Genomic DNA, 15,094 nt, shown 5'->3' with positions numbered 1-15,094 from the left:
CCGATGCAGGGGACACAGGTTCGTGCCCTGGTCCGGGAGGATCCCACATGCTGTGCAGCGGCTGGGCCCGTGAGCCATCGCCGCTGAGCCTGCACGTCCGGAGCCTGTGCTCCGCAACGGGAGAGGCCACAGCTGTGAGAGGCCCGCGTACCGCAAAAAAAAAAAAAAAAAAAAAAACTAGTGGAGAGACTGTTAGATTCTTGGGGGAGTTGGGGGAGAGTGGTAGAAATTATGAGATCTGAACTAAATCGATAACTGGAAACGGGGAAGAGTTGTAGAGACTGTTGGAAGTAGAATAAACAGGCCTTTGGATCTTAGAATTAATCAAGGATAATGTGATTTTTTTCCTGTTTTGAAGACCATGTAGATCATAATGCCATCAACTGAATTATGCACTTAGGCACTTGTTAAACACAAAATAATTGGGAAATAAGATGGGCTACATGTTAAGGTGAGTATTTCTAGTGATGAATTCTGCAGAAATTGAGAACAGGAGGTGATGAGCTGTGCAGATATTCTCTGGAGGAGGTGGGTGAGGCGGGGTTGGACTGGGCCTTGTCAGGCAGATAGAATTTCATGGGGCAAAGAGGGGCAGTTCAAAGAGACTAGAAAGCACAAGGCCGATTCTGGGGTAGTAAAGCCCCAGCAAGACTGGGACTGAAATGTGGAGAACAGATCACCTCATTTTCCTGTTTTCAGGGTTCTCCACCCAGGATGACTTCTAGATCAGAGATTGTAAAAGGTGAGTACTGTAGTGACATTCAGTACCTCTTGGGTTCAGGCTCCTGAGCTTTACCTAAATACTTTCCTGGCTCCTGGTGGACTTGAAAGCACTTATTCACGTATTTGCAGAGATGCTTCCTCAGTGTTTCCATGATCTGGGGCATACATTTCCTTTTTCCACTTTTTTGCACAGATACTTAGTTGTGATGGGTTTGATTCTGTATTTTGGCTTTTTTATAACAAGTGCTAGAAGAGGAACCAGTGGCATCTAAGACTCATGATCATCAGTTGGAATCAGATCCCAACCCTGCAGAAGCGTGTGGTAATTCGTCCACCTCCCTGGAGATGACTGAAGGCGTTTCAAAGGAACAGATTCACCTTGGCTCTAGCCCTAAAAAAGGGGAAAGTTGTGATCTCAGCCACCAGGAAGGACTTCAATCCAGGTCCCTTCATTTGTCCCCCCAAGAACAGTGTGCCCGTCATCAAGACAGGAGGCAATCCTGGCGGCGAGCAAGTATGAAAGAAACGAACCGGCGGAAGTCACTGCCTCCCTTTCATCAGGGCATCACAGGTGGGGTGCCATGTACATAAGACAATGGAGTTCCAGCTCAGATAAGAGGCAGTGAGGTATGGCAGACAGATAGACTTGACTTTGCTGCTTACTAGCTATGTGATTGAGCAAGGCTCTCTGAGCTTCAGTTTCCTCATCTGTAGGAGTATCCTAAGATTATAAGTACTGATGTCAAACACCTAGTAGGTATTCAGTATCATTGCTATTTATATCATGTTATTAGCTACCCACTGTAATTTATACCATGAACAGAAAATCTGGTGTATGGTTGTTCATCACTCACCTCTGCTAAGTGAATGTTCAACATTCACCTTTGCTAGAAGTAAAGATTTCTTCCTGTGGCTTTCGGCCTCATATCCTTAAGCAGAACAGAAGGTGGGCGGGTCGCTACCTGATTTTAGGCTTTATAACTGAAAATATCTCAGAGGGAAGGACACATAAAAATATCTAGGGTAAAAACCTAGTTTTTTAGACATGCTGTATTTGAACGTGATTTTGTGTGAATTTATAATAATAGCATCTCAGTAAGCACTGAAGTACAAGATTTAATATGGAAAGTAACACATTTCAGGAAGACCTTACTAGCTGTGTGACCTTGAGCAGGTCCCTTAACCTCCTTTGCCTTATGGTCCTCATCAGTAAACAGGATGAAATAATACTTATTTTACGGGGTTGTGTGAGAATTGAATGAGTTGACATATAGCACAGTACTTGGCACATGGTAAATAAATAGGTCAAGTGTTAAGCTGTGGTGATTATTTTAAACGCATCACCTCACTTCCAGATGGTCTGATGTTTAGAAGGAATTCTGAGTAAAAGCAGCCATGTAGCATGTCAGAAAATTGCTACCACAATTAGGCTCGTGCACTTTACTGCATGGACGTGCCAAGAAACTTCAGTTTCCTAAGATTGTGCTAACCTGCATCTCTGTTCCAGAGCATGTGGGCCTAAAGTTCTGTGTAATAGAAAATTACCGATGCATAATAAGATGTGTTATCTCCAGGTCACTACCAGCCACTTGCCAAGTTTCTTTGGTTACAGGCAGAAGGTATCCAGTTTTTCATGACTCAGAGCAAGGAGAAGTAATCAAGAGAGGGCACAAAAGAACTTTAAAAACACAGCCAGCTGAAGCTGGAGGGCAAAAAGACATGTATCTCTCCCAGTTCCCAAAGTAAATTTCCTTTGCTGTGTAATAGTTGATGTTTTTAAATGAACATAATAGAAAAAACAGTATCCGTGTCTTCTAGTTGTTTGAGGATTCAGTGGCATAATTATGTAACATGCCCATTTAGTTCTGGCTGACCCGCTGTGTGACCTTGGGCAAGTTACCTGTTACCTAACCTTTGTCAAATGGAGTTGATCAGATACTTGGGTCTTCCCTGGTGGTCCAGTGGTTAAGACTCCGTGCTTCCACTGCAGGGGTTAGTGGTTTGATCCCTGGTCTTGGAAGATCCCACATGCCGGGCAGTGTGGGGAAAAAAATAAAAAAAGAGGGCTTCCCTGGTGGCGCAGTGGTCGAGAGTCCGCCTGCCGATGCGGGGGACGTGGGTTCGTGCCCCGGTCTGGGAGGATCCCACGTGCTGCGGAGCGGCTGGGCCCGTGAGCCATGGCCGCTGAGCCTGCGCATCCAGAGCCTGTGCTCCGCAACGGGAGAGGCCACAACAGTGAGAGGCCCGCGTACCGCAAAAATAAATAAATAAATAAATAAATAATAAAAAATTAAAAAAGATTCACCCAGATAAGATACTTGCCTCAAGTTTTAATGAGGTGTGTATAGCGTTTAATAAAATGCCTTTTAGATAGCAAGTGTTCAACAAATTACTATTAATGTATCATTAGGTCATTATAGAGAGGCAGCATGGTATTAGTGGGAAAACAGGTTTTGGTGATGGACTTGGGGTTGAATTCTGGCTCCACCAGTCTCTGGCTTCAGACAAGTTATATCCCCTCTGAGCTTCAATTTCCCCATCCATAAAATGGAGCTCATAGTTTATAAGAAGATTCTTAAGACAGGGTGTGTATGTATGTATGTATGTATGTATGTATTCATTCATTCATGGCTGCGCCACACAGCCTGTGGGATCTTACTTCCCCGACCAGGAATCAAACCCGTGCCCCCTTCACTGGGAGCACGGAGTCTTTAACCACTGGACTGCCAGGGAAGTCCCAAGACAGTGTATTTAAAGCACACTGCAGTGCCTGTCATAGAGATACTGAAATAGTCCCACCTCCTTTCTTCAAACGGTGAATATAAAAGGAGTTAACTTTTTTTTTTAATCTACGTTGTTTAGCAAGACAAGATTTTAATGTAGTACATGAAAGGTTCTTATAACTTTTCAAAGTTCGGATGCACAGATGGGTAAATGTCATTCTTTGGTGATCTTGAACAAATTAGATGTGACTCTATATGAATTCTCCCTTTAATTAGAGAAGGCTGCTTGGGTTTTCTTAAGTTGGACTGCATCAAGGAGGAGGGAAGTTTTCAGTTTTGTTTACTTTGCTAACTGTCTAAGTATCCGTCTCCTTCAATGTGGTGATATTTTATGTTAGAGCTCTGCAGATCCATCAGTGTTAACATAGCAGAAAGCAAACGGCTGGGCTGTCTCCTGCTTTCCAGTTTCCAGGTGAGAGTCTCAGGATTGGGAAATGCTTTATTTTTCTTTTCTTTTCTTTTCTTTTTTTTTTTTTTAAACTGTTACTATGACATCCCCAAAGAGAGATCAATACTGTGTGATTTATCGGTAAAGGGTAAAAGATATTTCTCTCTAGTGGGATTAATTTAAAAGCCAGCTTTAATCCCAGGAGCTGATCTGTCTCTGGACTAGGCTCTACCAGTCCCATCGGTGCTGCTGTCACTGAGCAGTTAACAGTCAGATTTCTCCGATCTAGTATATTTTGCTCACTGGCAGCAAATGATGGGAATTTACAGTGAGTGGAGGTCAAATCTAAGTTTAAGCAGTCATTTGAGGTCTGACTGCATTCTAAGTTGGTGTTATATGGCTGACTGGTGATCACATCAGTTTAGATAAGCAAGTCATTTGTGTGAATTAAATGATCATTTTTTTTCCTGAATCAAAAATCAAATCATATAGTCTAGGCAACAAAGAGTTTTTCCCTTACCTTTTGATTTTCTCGTTTTGTTTATATGAAAAATCTTAGGTGTAGAATTAAATCATGTTTACTCACATTTATTAAACATCATAAAATTATATGAACTCGGGACTGGCCTGGGAAATCTTGGTTGTTGTACTGAAAATGCTTTTCTTTATTTAGTTCTCTGTTCAGAAACTTGAACCTTTCCTAAGGGGCACTGAGGGCTTCAGTCTTGAAAGTTTTAGAGCCAAAGGTAAGTTACTAAGACTAGACAAGTGAGCTTTGACGTTGGTCTGTACCTTCTATGAAGGTCAATTGAAGCCCCATTCTCAGGATCCCCATTTACAGGCACTGCTGCCTCACAAAACCAGCTCCCCTCCTTTCTTGGGAGTTGCATTAAAAAAAATAAGAATATATGTTTATGAAGTTCAGAAGGTCCAAAAGTGAAAAAAGTGAGCCCCTCTTCCACCGTGACCCCAATCACAGTTCTTTCCTCCCAGAGACAACCACAGTCACCAGCTTCTTGTGTATCCTTGCAGAGAGATTTATTGCATTTCTAAACATTTATCCATTGAAATCAAATGAGTAAACCACTCTACACTGTTCTTTACCTTGTGTTATTTTTTAACTTAATTTATCTTGCAGATAGTTCTATATCACACTTACAGAGCTGTCTTGACATTTTAGTAGCTACATGATACTCCATTTTATAAATGTACCATATTTGATTTAACCAGTTTTTTACTGATGGACTTTTAGAGTTGTTTTCAGTCTACTGTTGCACTGAATGGATAATGAATACCTTTTTATACAAGCCTTTTGGCACATATTCAAGTAAAAGTAAGATAAATTTCTAGATTGGAAATTAACTAGTGTAATTATACTGTAACTAAAAGTGTAGATTTTTTTACTATTTAATTGGTGATAAAAGGTATTTTTTTGTACTTTTAATCTGTGTTTCTTTTGAAAAGGATAATAATTTTTTCATATTTTTAGAGGAGAGCCATTTGTGCTTTATTTTCTGTGTATTGTCTGTCCATATCCTTTGTTCATTTTTAAAAATTGGGATATTGGCTCTTTTATATTGATTTTGTAGGAACTCTATATATTAAGGGAATTAGCTGTTTGTCTGTGATGTAAGTTACAAATATTCTTTCCCAGGAATCAGTTTTCAGCTTTCTAGAAAGTAGCTATTCTCCTTACAGTGTCATTACACAATCATCCATGTTAGAAATACTCAGTGTCACCCACTTAAAAGACCTAGAAAATACATGAACTCGGACTTACTTGCCAGTTAAAGCTATTTATCTCAGAACTGCACTATCACCATAATTAGAGTAGATATGCCCAGGTTATTTTGATAGCTGTTTAACATATCTTTTCCCCTCTGCATTCCTCACCTGAATTTATTGTGAACTCTTCCAAATTTAAGTAGAGACCTGTTTTTACCTTATGCCCATAATTCTTTATTTGCCTCCAATATTTCTCATTACACTTTTGCCCATTGCCTGACTTCTGTAATATGTTCTTCCACCCAGTGCCAGCAGATCAAACCTCTTGAGAAGAATGAAATGTCCGGGCAGATACATCTTTTTAACTGCTTTTTCACCAGTCAAGTGTAAAAAACACTATTATAAATGTTATAAAGAGGAGTTGTTTTTCATTTTATCTATACCTATCCAAACAAAAAAGATAAAATCTTCCTGCATATTTATACCACTTTTTTAAATGGGTGAGAATGTAACAGGGGACCCTAGAGCTGGGACCACATTGAGTATGTTATGTCTTTGTCAGCAGCTCACTGTGAAAATTTATATTATCTTTATTTTATAACATATAATTTTATTCTATTCTCTCTAGCATCTTCTCTTTCTGAAGAATTGAAACATTTTGCAGACAGACTGGAAAGTGATGGAACTCTACAAAAATGTTTTGAAGATTCAGAAGGGTAAGAGCAATTCCCCTCTGTCTAAAATTATAACTGAATTAGGACTTTTAATTATTTATTAAAAAAATTTTTTAAAAATATTTATTTATTTGGTCGCACTGGGTCTTAGTTGCGGCACGCGGGACCTTTGTTGCCGTGTGTGGATCTTTGTTGCGGCATGTGGGATCTAGTTCCCTGACCAGGGATTGAACCCGGGCCCCCTTCATTGGGGTTGTGGAGTCTTAGCCACTGGACCACCAGGGAAGTACCTAAAAAATTTTTTAATTAAAGTATAGTTGATTTACAATGTTGTATTAGTTTCTGGTGTACAGCAAAGTGATTCAGTTACATATACATATATTCTTTTCCATTATGGTTTATTACAGGATATTGAATGTAGTTCCTTGTGCTATACAGTAGGACCTTGTTGTTTATCTATTTTAAATACACTAGTTTGTATCTGCTAATCCCAAACTCCTAATTTATCTCTCCCCACCCCCTTTCCCCTTTGGTAACCATAAGTTTGTTTTCTTTCTTTTTTTTTTTTTAAGATTTTAACATTTATTATTTATTTATTTTTATTTATTTTTGGCTGCGTTGGGTCTTAGTTGCAGCACGCAGGATCTTTGTTGAGGCATGTGGGATCTTTCATTGCGGCACGCGGGTTTCTCTCTAGTTGTGCAGGTTTTCTCTTCTCTAGTTGTGGTGCACAGGCTCCGGGGCACGCAGGCTCAGTAGTTGTGTTGCGCGGGCTTAGTTGCCCTGCGGCATGTGGAATCTTAGTTCCCTGACAGGGATCAAACCCGCGTCCCCTGCATTGTAAGGCGGATTCTTTACCAATGGACCACCAGGGGAGTCCCCCATAAGTTTTCTATGTCTGTGAGTCTATTTCTGTTTTGTAAACAAGTCATTTGTGTTGTATTTTAGATTCCATATATAAGTGATATCATATGGAATTTGTTTTTCTTTGTTTGACTTACTTAGTATGATAATTTCTAGGTCCATCCATGTTGCTGCAAATAGCATTATTTCATTATTTTTTATGGCTGAGTAATACTCCATTGTGTGTGTGTGTGTACACATACGCCACATCTTTATTCATCTGTCGATGGACACTTAGGTTGGTTCCATGTCTTGGCTATTGTATAGTGCTGCTATGAACATTGGGATGCATGTATCTTTTTGAATTAGAGTTTTCATCTTTTCTGGACATATGCCCAGGAGTGGGGTTGCTGGATCATATGGTAATTCTATTTTGTTTTCTAAGGAACCTCCATACTGTTCTCCATAGTAGCGGCACCAACTTACATTCCCACCAACAGTGTTAGGAGGGTTCCCCTTTTTCCACACCTTCTCCAGCATTTATTATTTGTAGACTTTTTTTTTCTCACCACGCGGCTTGTGAGATCTCAGTTCCCCAACCAGGGATTGAACCCAGGCCACGGCAGTGAAAGCCTGGAATCCTAACCACTAGGAGACCAGGGAACTCCCTGTAGACTTTTTAATGATGGCCATTCTGATGGGTATGAGGTGATACCTCATTGTAGTTTTGATTTGCATTTCTCTAATAATTAGCGATGTTGAGCATCTTTTCATGTGCCTGTTGGCCATCTGTATGTCTTCTTTGGAGAAATAAAACTTTTTATTTTAATTAGACAGTTGTTCATGCACTCAACAAACGTTTATCCAGTATCTCCTATGTACCAGGCTCTTCTAGAAACTGGAGATAAATAGTGGTAAATAATCAAACAAGATCTCTCTTCTTATACATTGTAATAGGAGAGACAGTCAAACAAATACATAGAAAATAATGATTTCAGATAGTGATAATCTAAGAAGTCAGTAAATATGATAGTGACTTGAGGGGTGGGCAACTTTAGCTAGAGTGTTCAGAGAAGTCCTCTAGTGATTTGACCTTTGCACTGAGACCTATAACACCTGGATGGTGAGAAGGAACCAGCCATGGAAAGATGAGAGGAAAAGTGCTCTTCAGATCTTCACTAGCCATGCAAGTTGGAGATAAATTTATGTTCTTTAGCTGTTGGCAAGCAAGAATATTAGGAGAAATTTTGCAGTCATACCCCCAAACTGGTCGTTCCTCTTCAGGGGCAGCACCCAACCCTCTACCCACTGCCTGTAACAAATCATGTAACTTGGGCTTACACTTTTGACTTCACAAAGGTCTACCTTTCTGTGGATCCTTAGAATTAACATTACTATTCAGGAAATGAAAAATATTTTAGTTCAATGTAGCTTCTCTTTTAATACAATATATATATATATTTTTTTTCCATCAGCGCTCCTTTATTGTTTTTCACCGTACGTATCTTACCATGAGAGAATTACATTTATCAGGCAGCACTGAAGCTATTTATTCCCTTCTTATTCCATTAATTAAACTATAATACAATCACTTGGGTTACCCATAACCCACTCTCTCGTTGCAGAGCACAGGCTCCAGACGCGCAGGCTCAGCGGCCATGGCTCACGGGCCCAGCTGCTCCGCAGCATGTGGGATCCTCCCGGACCGGGGCACGAACCCGCGTCCCCTGCATCGGCAGGCAGACTCTGAACCACTCCGCCACCAGGGAAGCCCCCATAACCCATCTTTGGAAGATAAATATAGGATGCTATTCTTTTGCTCATATTTGGCCTCTGCATGGTAATGAAACAGCAATAAGGTTTATGTTCCCATAACTTAATGCAGTATATTTAAGCCACAGGCTGCTGCATCTCAGCCAGAGGTGACAGGCTGTTTTTCACAGGCCTTGGTAGAAAAACACGAACGGTGACACAACTGATTTGCTTTTGCCAGGTAGAGTACCAAGTACATCTGCAAAATTTTGGCATTTTCAGTGCCTCCTGCTTTTCCTTTAGGATTAATCGCCCTACAGAGCCAAGGCATTGGTTTAAGTAAAACATCCAACCAGTAGCTTCAGTTTAAGTGGGAATACAAGATGGTTATATGGAAACGTACTGTTGGTTCTTAAAAGATGTTAAGGTTTTGATTAGTGGGAAGGGAAGAGGCTAAAAAAATGGCATGAACAGGGCTTCCCTGGTGGCGCAGTGGTTGAGAGTCCGCCTGCCGATGCAGGGGACACGGGTTCGTGCCCCTGTCTGGGAAGATCCCACGTGCCGCGGAGCGGCTGGGCCCGTGAGCCATGGCCGCAGAGCCTGCGCGTCCGGAGCCTGTGCTCCGCAACGGGAGAGGCCACAACAGTGAGAGGCCCGCGTACCGCAAAAAAAAAAAAAAAAAAAATGGCATGAACAAAACTTTGGAGATTGAAACCCTCAGATGTTTGATGCTGAATGGCATTATATGAGACAGAATAGATAAAGGGTAATAGGAATCAAAGTTAATGAGCTGGACAGAGCCAGAACCTTAAGTGAACCTTAAGTGCCAGGTTAAGGAGTTTTAGCTTTTCTTCTGAATGCAGTGGAGGGCCACAGAATTTTTAAGCAAGGAAAAAATTAAAGGAATATTTTAAGAAAGGTTAATCTGGCTGTGTGCGAATTAGAATCGGTGAGAGAAATAGATGATGAAGAGACCACTGAGAGAGCTGTTACCTGGTGCAAAAGTGAAATAGAGCCCAAGAATAAATATTTGTTGAAAGATAAATTCTGGGACTTCCCTAGTGGCACAGTGGTTAAGAATCCGCCTGCCAATGCAGGGGACACGGGTTCCAGCCCTGGTCCAGGAAGATCCCACATGGCCGCAGAGCAACTAAGCCCGTGCACCACAACTACTGAGCCTGTGCTCTAGAGCCCGTGTGCCACAACTACTGAAGCCTGCACACCTAGAGCCCGTGCCGTGCAGCAAGAGAAGCCACCATAATGAGAAGCCCGCACACCACAACGAAGCCCCTGCTCAGCACTACTAGAGAAAGCCTGCATGCAGCAAGGAAGACCCAACGCAGCCAAAAAAAATAAATTAAAGAAAACTTTTTAAATAAATAAATTTAAATCTTCAGAAAAGTTCTTTTTAAAAGAAAGATAAATTCTGAACATGTTTTATTGCCATTAATATTATATAAGGTGTCCATAGCAAGTGCTCTTGGAAGGTTTGTGTTAATCTCATCATCCTGTCTGTATTCTAGAAGAGCACCAGATTTGTCTCTGGAAACATCAGTGGCTGAGATGAAGGAATATATAACAAAGTAAGTGAAAATGAGTGAACCTTTGTTGGAAAATCTAAATTCATCTGGGGAAAATAACTAAACCTGGGAAAAAGGAATAGTAAACATCCTGTTCAGTGTGTCAATACTAATGTATCCACACTGGAAGTTAGACAGCTGTACACTGGGATTTTATGGGCTGTGCTGATGGCCAGTTTCATAGAATGGAGTCTAGAGACTCAAGATATGGATTTGATATTAAGAACTCATGTTTGATTTGATTAAATTAATAGCCTCTGAATTGGTCAGGCTTTCTCATCCTTTTATGACCTTTTTATTCATATCTTAGAACCAGAGTAGACACCTAATATACTTACTGTTGCCCTGAGTGATTCAGAGTGAGATGATCAAAAATTAACTGAATTTTTTTCTGTTCCTATAGGTTTTCTTTAGAACGTCAGAGTTGGGATCAGCTCTTGCTGCGCTACCAGGAGGAGGCTGAAGAGACCATATCCAGGTTAGATCTGTGACAGGAAATAGGAAGCTTTTACCTTGTGGAATTTGATTTGAATTGATTTCAGTTCTGTTAGCACAAATTGAATGATGAATCCATTCTTAGAGGCCAATCAACTCATCAAATCTCTGTAACGTGTATATTAGCACTTTGTAAATGGAGAGTGAGGGGGAAGGGAAGGAAGAGTTGTCACTATTTTCAGTCAAAGAACAGAATTGCCTCTGTTCTGTGCCCTTGGCTGCCATTCCACATCCTGGGGGAGACAGGCAGATTTCTTCCCTGTACCTGGCAACCTGGGGCTGGGCCAAGAACAGTATCAAGGGACTTCAGTGAGCGCATGGCCTTTGAGCTGCAGGTATGGGAGAGAACCCTGGCCAGGGCCTTCACGGAGATACAGACATGAAATGGGTAATGGAAGATGATGTGTAGGAGAGAGAGGATCTTTGTCTGGGTCTTGAAGGCATAAGAAAATGGGTAAGTGCTAGATTTTGATTTCATTTTACCATCCAAACCAGTGATTTTAAGCTTTTTTTCCCAAACAGAATCTTCGCTAGAAATGTAACTATAAAACATTAGCCAAAATAGTAATTGCAAAAGTGACCTTTTAGAAGAGAGGTGCTTTGAGGAACACAGTTTGAAAAACTCCCCCAATCTAAGCATTGATGGTTATTAGTTACTTTCTTCACCCTTCAAATGTTCTATTTATGAAGATAATGTGTAAGATGGCGGTTTCAGAATAAAAACTTTTGATGGGGCATAGCTTAATAGTTAAGAGGGATGCTTCTGGAAGCAGACTGTCTCTATTCAAATCCTAACTACTCCTTACTTCTGTGACCTTGGGCAATCTGAAGTGCCTCATTTGAAAATGGGGATAATATTAGTTCATACCTCGTTGGGTTATTATGAGGGTTAAATAAGGTTAAATGGAAAGTGCTTAGCTGTGTCTGGCACCCAGTAAGCACTCAGTAAATTGTAGTAGCTGTTACTAAAGAGTCATCATCAGTTTTCATGAACTGTCCATTATATTCAGTTTGTGGTTGTTGTTGGGGTTTTTTGGCCACACACCGTGCAGCTTGTGAGATCTTAGTTCCCCAGCCAGGGATCAAACCCACACCCTCAGCCATGGAAGCACGGAGTCCTAACCACTGGACCTCGAGGGAATTCCCTATATTCAGTTATTTTATTTTATTTTTTATTTTTATTTTTTTGTGTGGTACGCGGGCCTCTCACTGCTGTGGCCCCTCCCGCTGCGGAGCACAGGCTCCGGACGCACAGGCTCAGAGGCCATGGCCCACGGGCCCAGCCGCTCCGCGGCATGTGGGATCTTCCCGGACCGGGGCATGAACCCGCGTCTCCTGCATCGGCAGGCGGACCCTCAACCACTGCGCCACCAGGGAAGCCCTTAGTTATTTTAGATAACTGAAGTGGGCCAGCATCTCTTTGGTAAAAGATTATAGACGTTGACTTCAGGATAGCAGGCTTTGGCTTTACCCCAAGTGTAGTCCTTTTTGTAAATGGACCTTACTGTTAGGTGGAGTCAGCTAACCTAGCATTTCCTGGAGTCCAGGGGTATAAAAATATTAATATTGGATAATGATCTCAGAATCTCCTGTTAGTTAGAGAGTCTGTACTTTCAGTGGGGTGGAAGAATATTGATTCAGGTTAATAAAGCCTTCTAGGATGTTTTTTCCCTAGGTAATCTTTACTGTTTTCCCCAGAAGATGATTATAAAATTATTTGAAAGCTCTTTTGTTTTGTGTTTAGAGGATCAACTGAAACCAAAAATACTGAAGTTGAAGTGGAACCTGCAACATATCTTGGGTCTTCCCAGAGTGAAGTCCTTAATACAAAGCCTGACTACCAGAAAATATTACAGAACCAGAATAAAGTCTTTGATTGTATGGAGTTGGTGGTAAGTTGGGTCGTGTTTCTTTTGTTCAGTTATCCAGCTTTGCTACCTTGTCATCCTTGGAAATTAAAAGACGTGGAGAATATGTGTAATTAGATGTGATAAGAGTATATTCAACTCTACCTTGGGGAAACATGGAGAGACAGTGGAAGAAAAGAAACGAATAAATGGTGATAAGTGCTAATAAATCAGGTGGAGGGAGGGCTGTAGGTTGCTATATAGAGGGGTTGAAGGTCCTGCTAAGGGTCTACTTTAATAAGACTTGAAAGAAATGAGGAATGATCCATGAGGACATTTTGGAGAATAGTAGTGTATCACCCCAAGTATTAGCAGGAAGCAGATGGCATTTGATATAGGATAATTCAAGGAGAGTCTGGTTACAGAGGGGCTAAGTACAAAAGTGTGGGTTTCAGGAAACCAAAAGTAATCTGGGGCTTAGAGGCAGCTGAGCTATTATTACCCGTCGGCTGGAGGGAGGAACAGTTACTGTGGCACCTGGCAGGGAGTCATATAGTGGGATGCTTTGAGAGAGCCATGACTTTCAGTTGAGAGACACAGCTAACTCGAGATGACCCTTCCGGAAGCAGGCCTGGGTAAAGTACCCTGACCTCATTCGGCTCCCTCGCACTTGGCTCCCTCTTGGCCAAGCCCCCCCAGAAACCAGAGGACATGGGATCTTGTTGGAGGTTGTGCAGGTCAGCCTGCTGGGGCATAGAGCAGTGTGGAGAAGAGTGGAGTGTGGATGTCTGGCATAAGCATTCCAGGTTGAAAGAACAGCAAAAGCAAAGCTCCTGAGCAGGAGCTCGCCTGACATGTTTGAGGAGCCTCAGAGACGCCTGGACCCTTACAATTCACAGCTGTCTTTTGTCTGCAGATGGACGAACTGCAGGGATCCATGAAGCAGCTGCACGCCTTCATGGAGGAAAGTACCCAGTGCCTCCAGAAGGTGTCAGTACAGCTCGGTAAGCCTGTCTTAAGGGGACCAGAGCTTGTGCTGTTTTATGTCTCATAGCCCTTCGGATACACACTGCCCTTCAAAACATATGGTCTCAGAGGGTAAGGCCTATATCTGGTGGGGTTTCTTTTCCCCTCACAATAACTATTACGTTGTGGGTACTCAAAGTTGATGGGAAATTTGTAGATGTAAATTCCACAGAAGCACAGTAGACTGAGAGTTAAATCTCCACAAACTGTGTTGTTTGGGTAAATCCAAGACTTAAGAAATACCCATTGCCTTTTTTCCCTTTTCATTCTTCAAGAATCCACTAAGTGACACTGACATTACTTATCCATCACTTTTCCTGACCACCTCCAGCCCTAAATTATGTGCTATACATACCTTCATTTCATTATTCATTGGATGGTATTGTGGTTGTAGTTGCAGCTGCCTTTCCTACCAGACTGCCATCTCATAGAGGGCACATTCTCTAATTTGTTGTTGGAATGCCCTTCTGTGTGTCTGGCACAGTGTCCACACAGTAAGTTTTCAATAACTGGTATTTGAATTCAATTGAAATTTATTTTTTGGCTCCTCTTCTCTGCAGGGAAGAGAAGCACGCAACAATTAGATCCTTCACCAGCTCGAAAACTGCTCAAGCTTCAGCTACGGAAGCAACCTAGCACACGTTGCTCTAAATCTTGTCAGTGACCTTATGCAGCTTTTCTGCCACAGGATGCTCCAGAGGAGAGAAACAGGAAGAGTGCCCCAGTGCACGGCAACTGCACAACGGGCTAAGCTGTGACATCTGCCCTGTTGCCTTTGAAGATAACTGGCTGACTATGAAGCACTTCGATTTTTTTCTTAAAATGATGGAATTTATGCATCTGAAAGATGTCATATAGAAACTTTTTCCAAGAATGTGCAAAATGCTTGAGAATTCTGCTTTGGAATGACCTTCAGAACTAGTGGCCCATTCTTTTAAATATCCTTTGTGATCAGAAACCTTCCTCTTGTGAAGATGTTTTTCAGGTTTTGAAACAACACAAAGTCATTCAGGGCCAAATCCATTAAACATTTTAGGGGTTGTTCTGGTTGTAAAGGGAATGAGACTGATTGCTAGTGTGGCTTTGAAGGTGATTTTAGGTAGAGGAGTTGTGAGCATTGTAGCATCGTGTGGATACATGAGTCACATCACAACATGTCCAAATTGAAGGAAGTACCACTCATTCTCTATATCCTGATGTCTATGTGCTTTAGCTTTTAATATTGAGTCGACATCCTAAATCCTGGATTCATGGCAAG

General features: G+C 41.6%; 1 protein-coding gene across 2 annotated transcripts in view; it reads left to right on the top strand.

Annotated features, from left to right (window-relative positions):
• Positions 1–14,891, top strand: part of DSN1 (DSN1 component of MIS12 kinetochore complex) — a 16,383-nt gene extending 1,492 nt beyond the window's left edge. Inside the window, exons 2-11 of one of the 2 annotated variants that reach the window (XM_024128495.3) lie at positions 700–742; positions 968–1,294; positions 3,845–3,918; positions 4,568–4,640; positions 6,248–6,335; positions 10,412–10,471; positions 10,872–10,946; positions 12,708–12,855; positions 13,727–13,814; positions 14,397–14,891. In XM_024128495.3, coding sequence (XP_023984263.1) covers positions 715–742; positions 968–1,294; positions 3,845–3,918; positions 4,568–4,640; positions 6,248–6,335; positions 10,412–10,471; positions 10,872–10,946; positions 12,708–12,855; positions 13,727–13,814; positions 14,397–14,500 — 1,065 coding nt within the window. In that variant the 5' untranslated portion in view covers positions 700–714 and the 3' untranslated portion in view covers positions 14,501–14,891. The remainder of the gene's footprint in view (positions 1–699; positions 743–967; positions 1,295–3,844; positions 3,919–4,567; positions 4,641–6,247; positions 6,336–10,411; positions 10,472–10,871; positions 10,947–12,707; positions 12,856–13,726; positions 13,815–14,396) is intronic. The other variant, XM_028486664.2, reaches the window with a different exon arrangement.
• The last annotated feature ends 203 nt before the right edge of the window (positions 14,892–15,094 follow it).

Source organism: Physeter macrocephalus, unplaced genomic scaffold (assembly GCF_002837175.3).
Source record: "Physeter macrocephalus isolate SW-GA unplaced genomic scaffold, ASM283717v5 random_1014, whole genome shotgun sequence".
Taxonomy (NCBI): domain Eukaryota; kingdom Metazoa; phylum Chordata; class Mammalia; order Artiodactyla; family Physeteridae; genus Physeter; species Physeter macrocephalus.
This window is presented reverse-complemented; position numbering and strand designations above follow the sequence as displayed.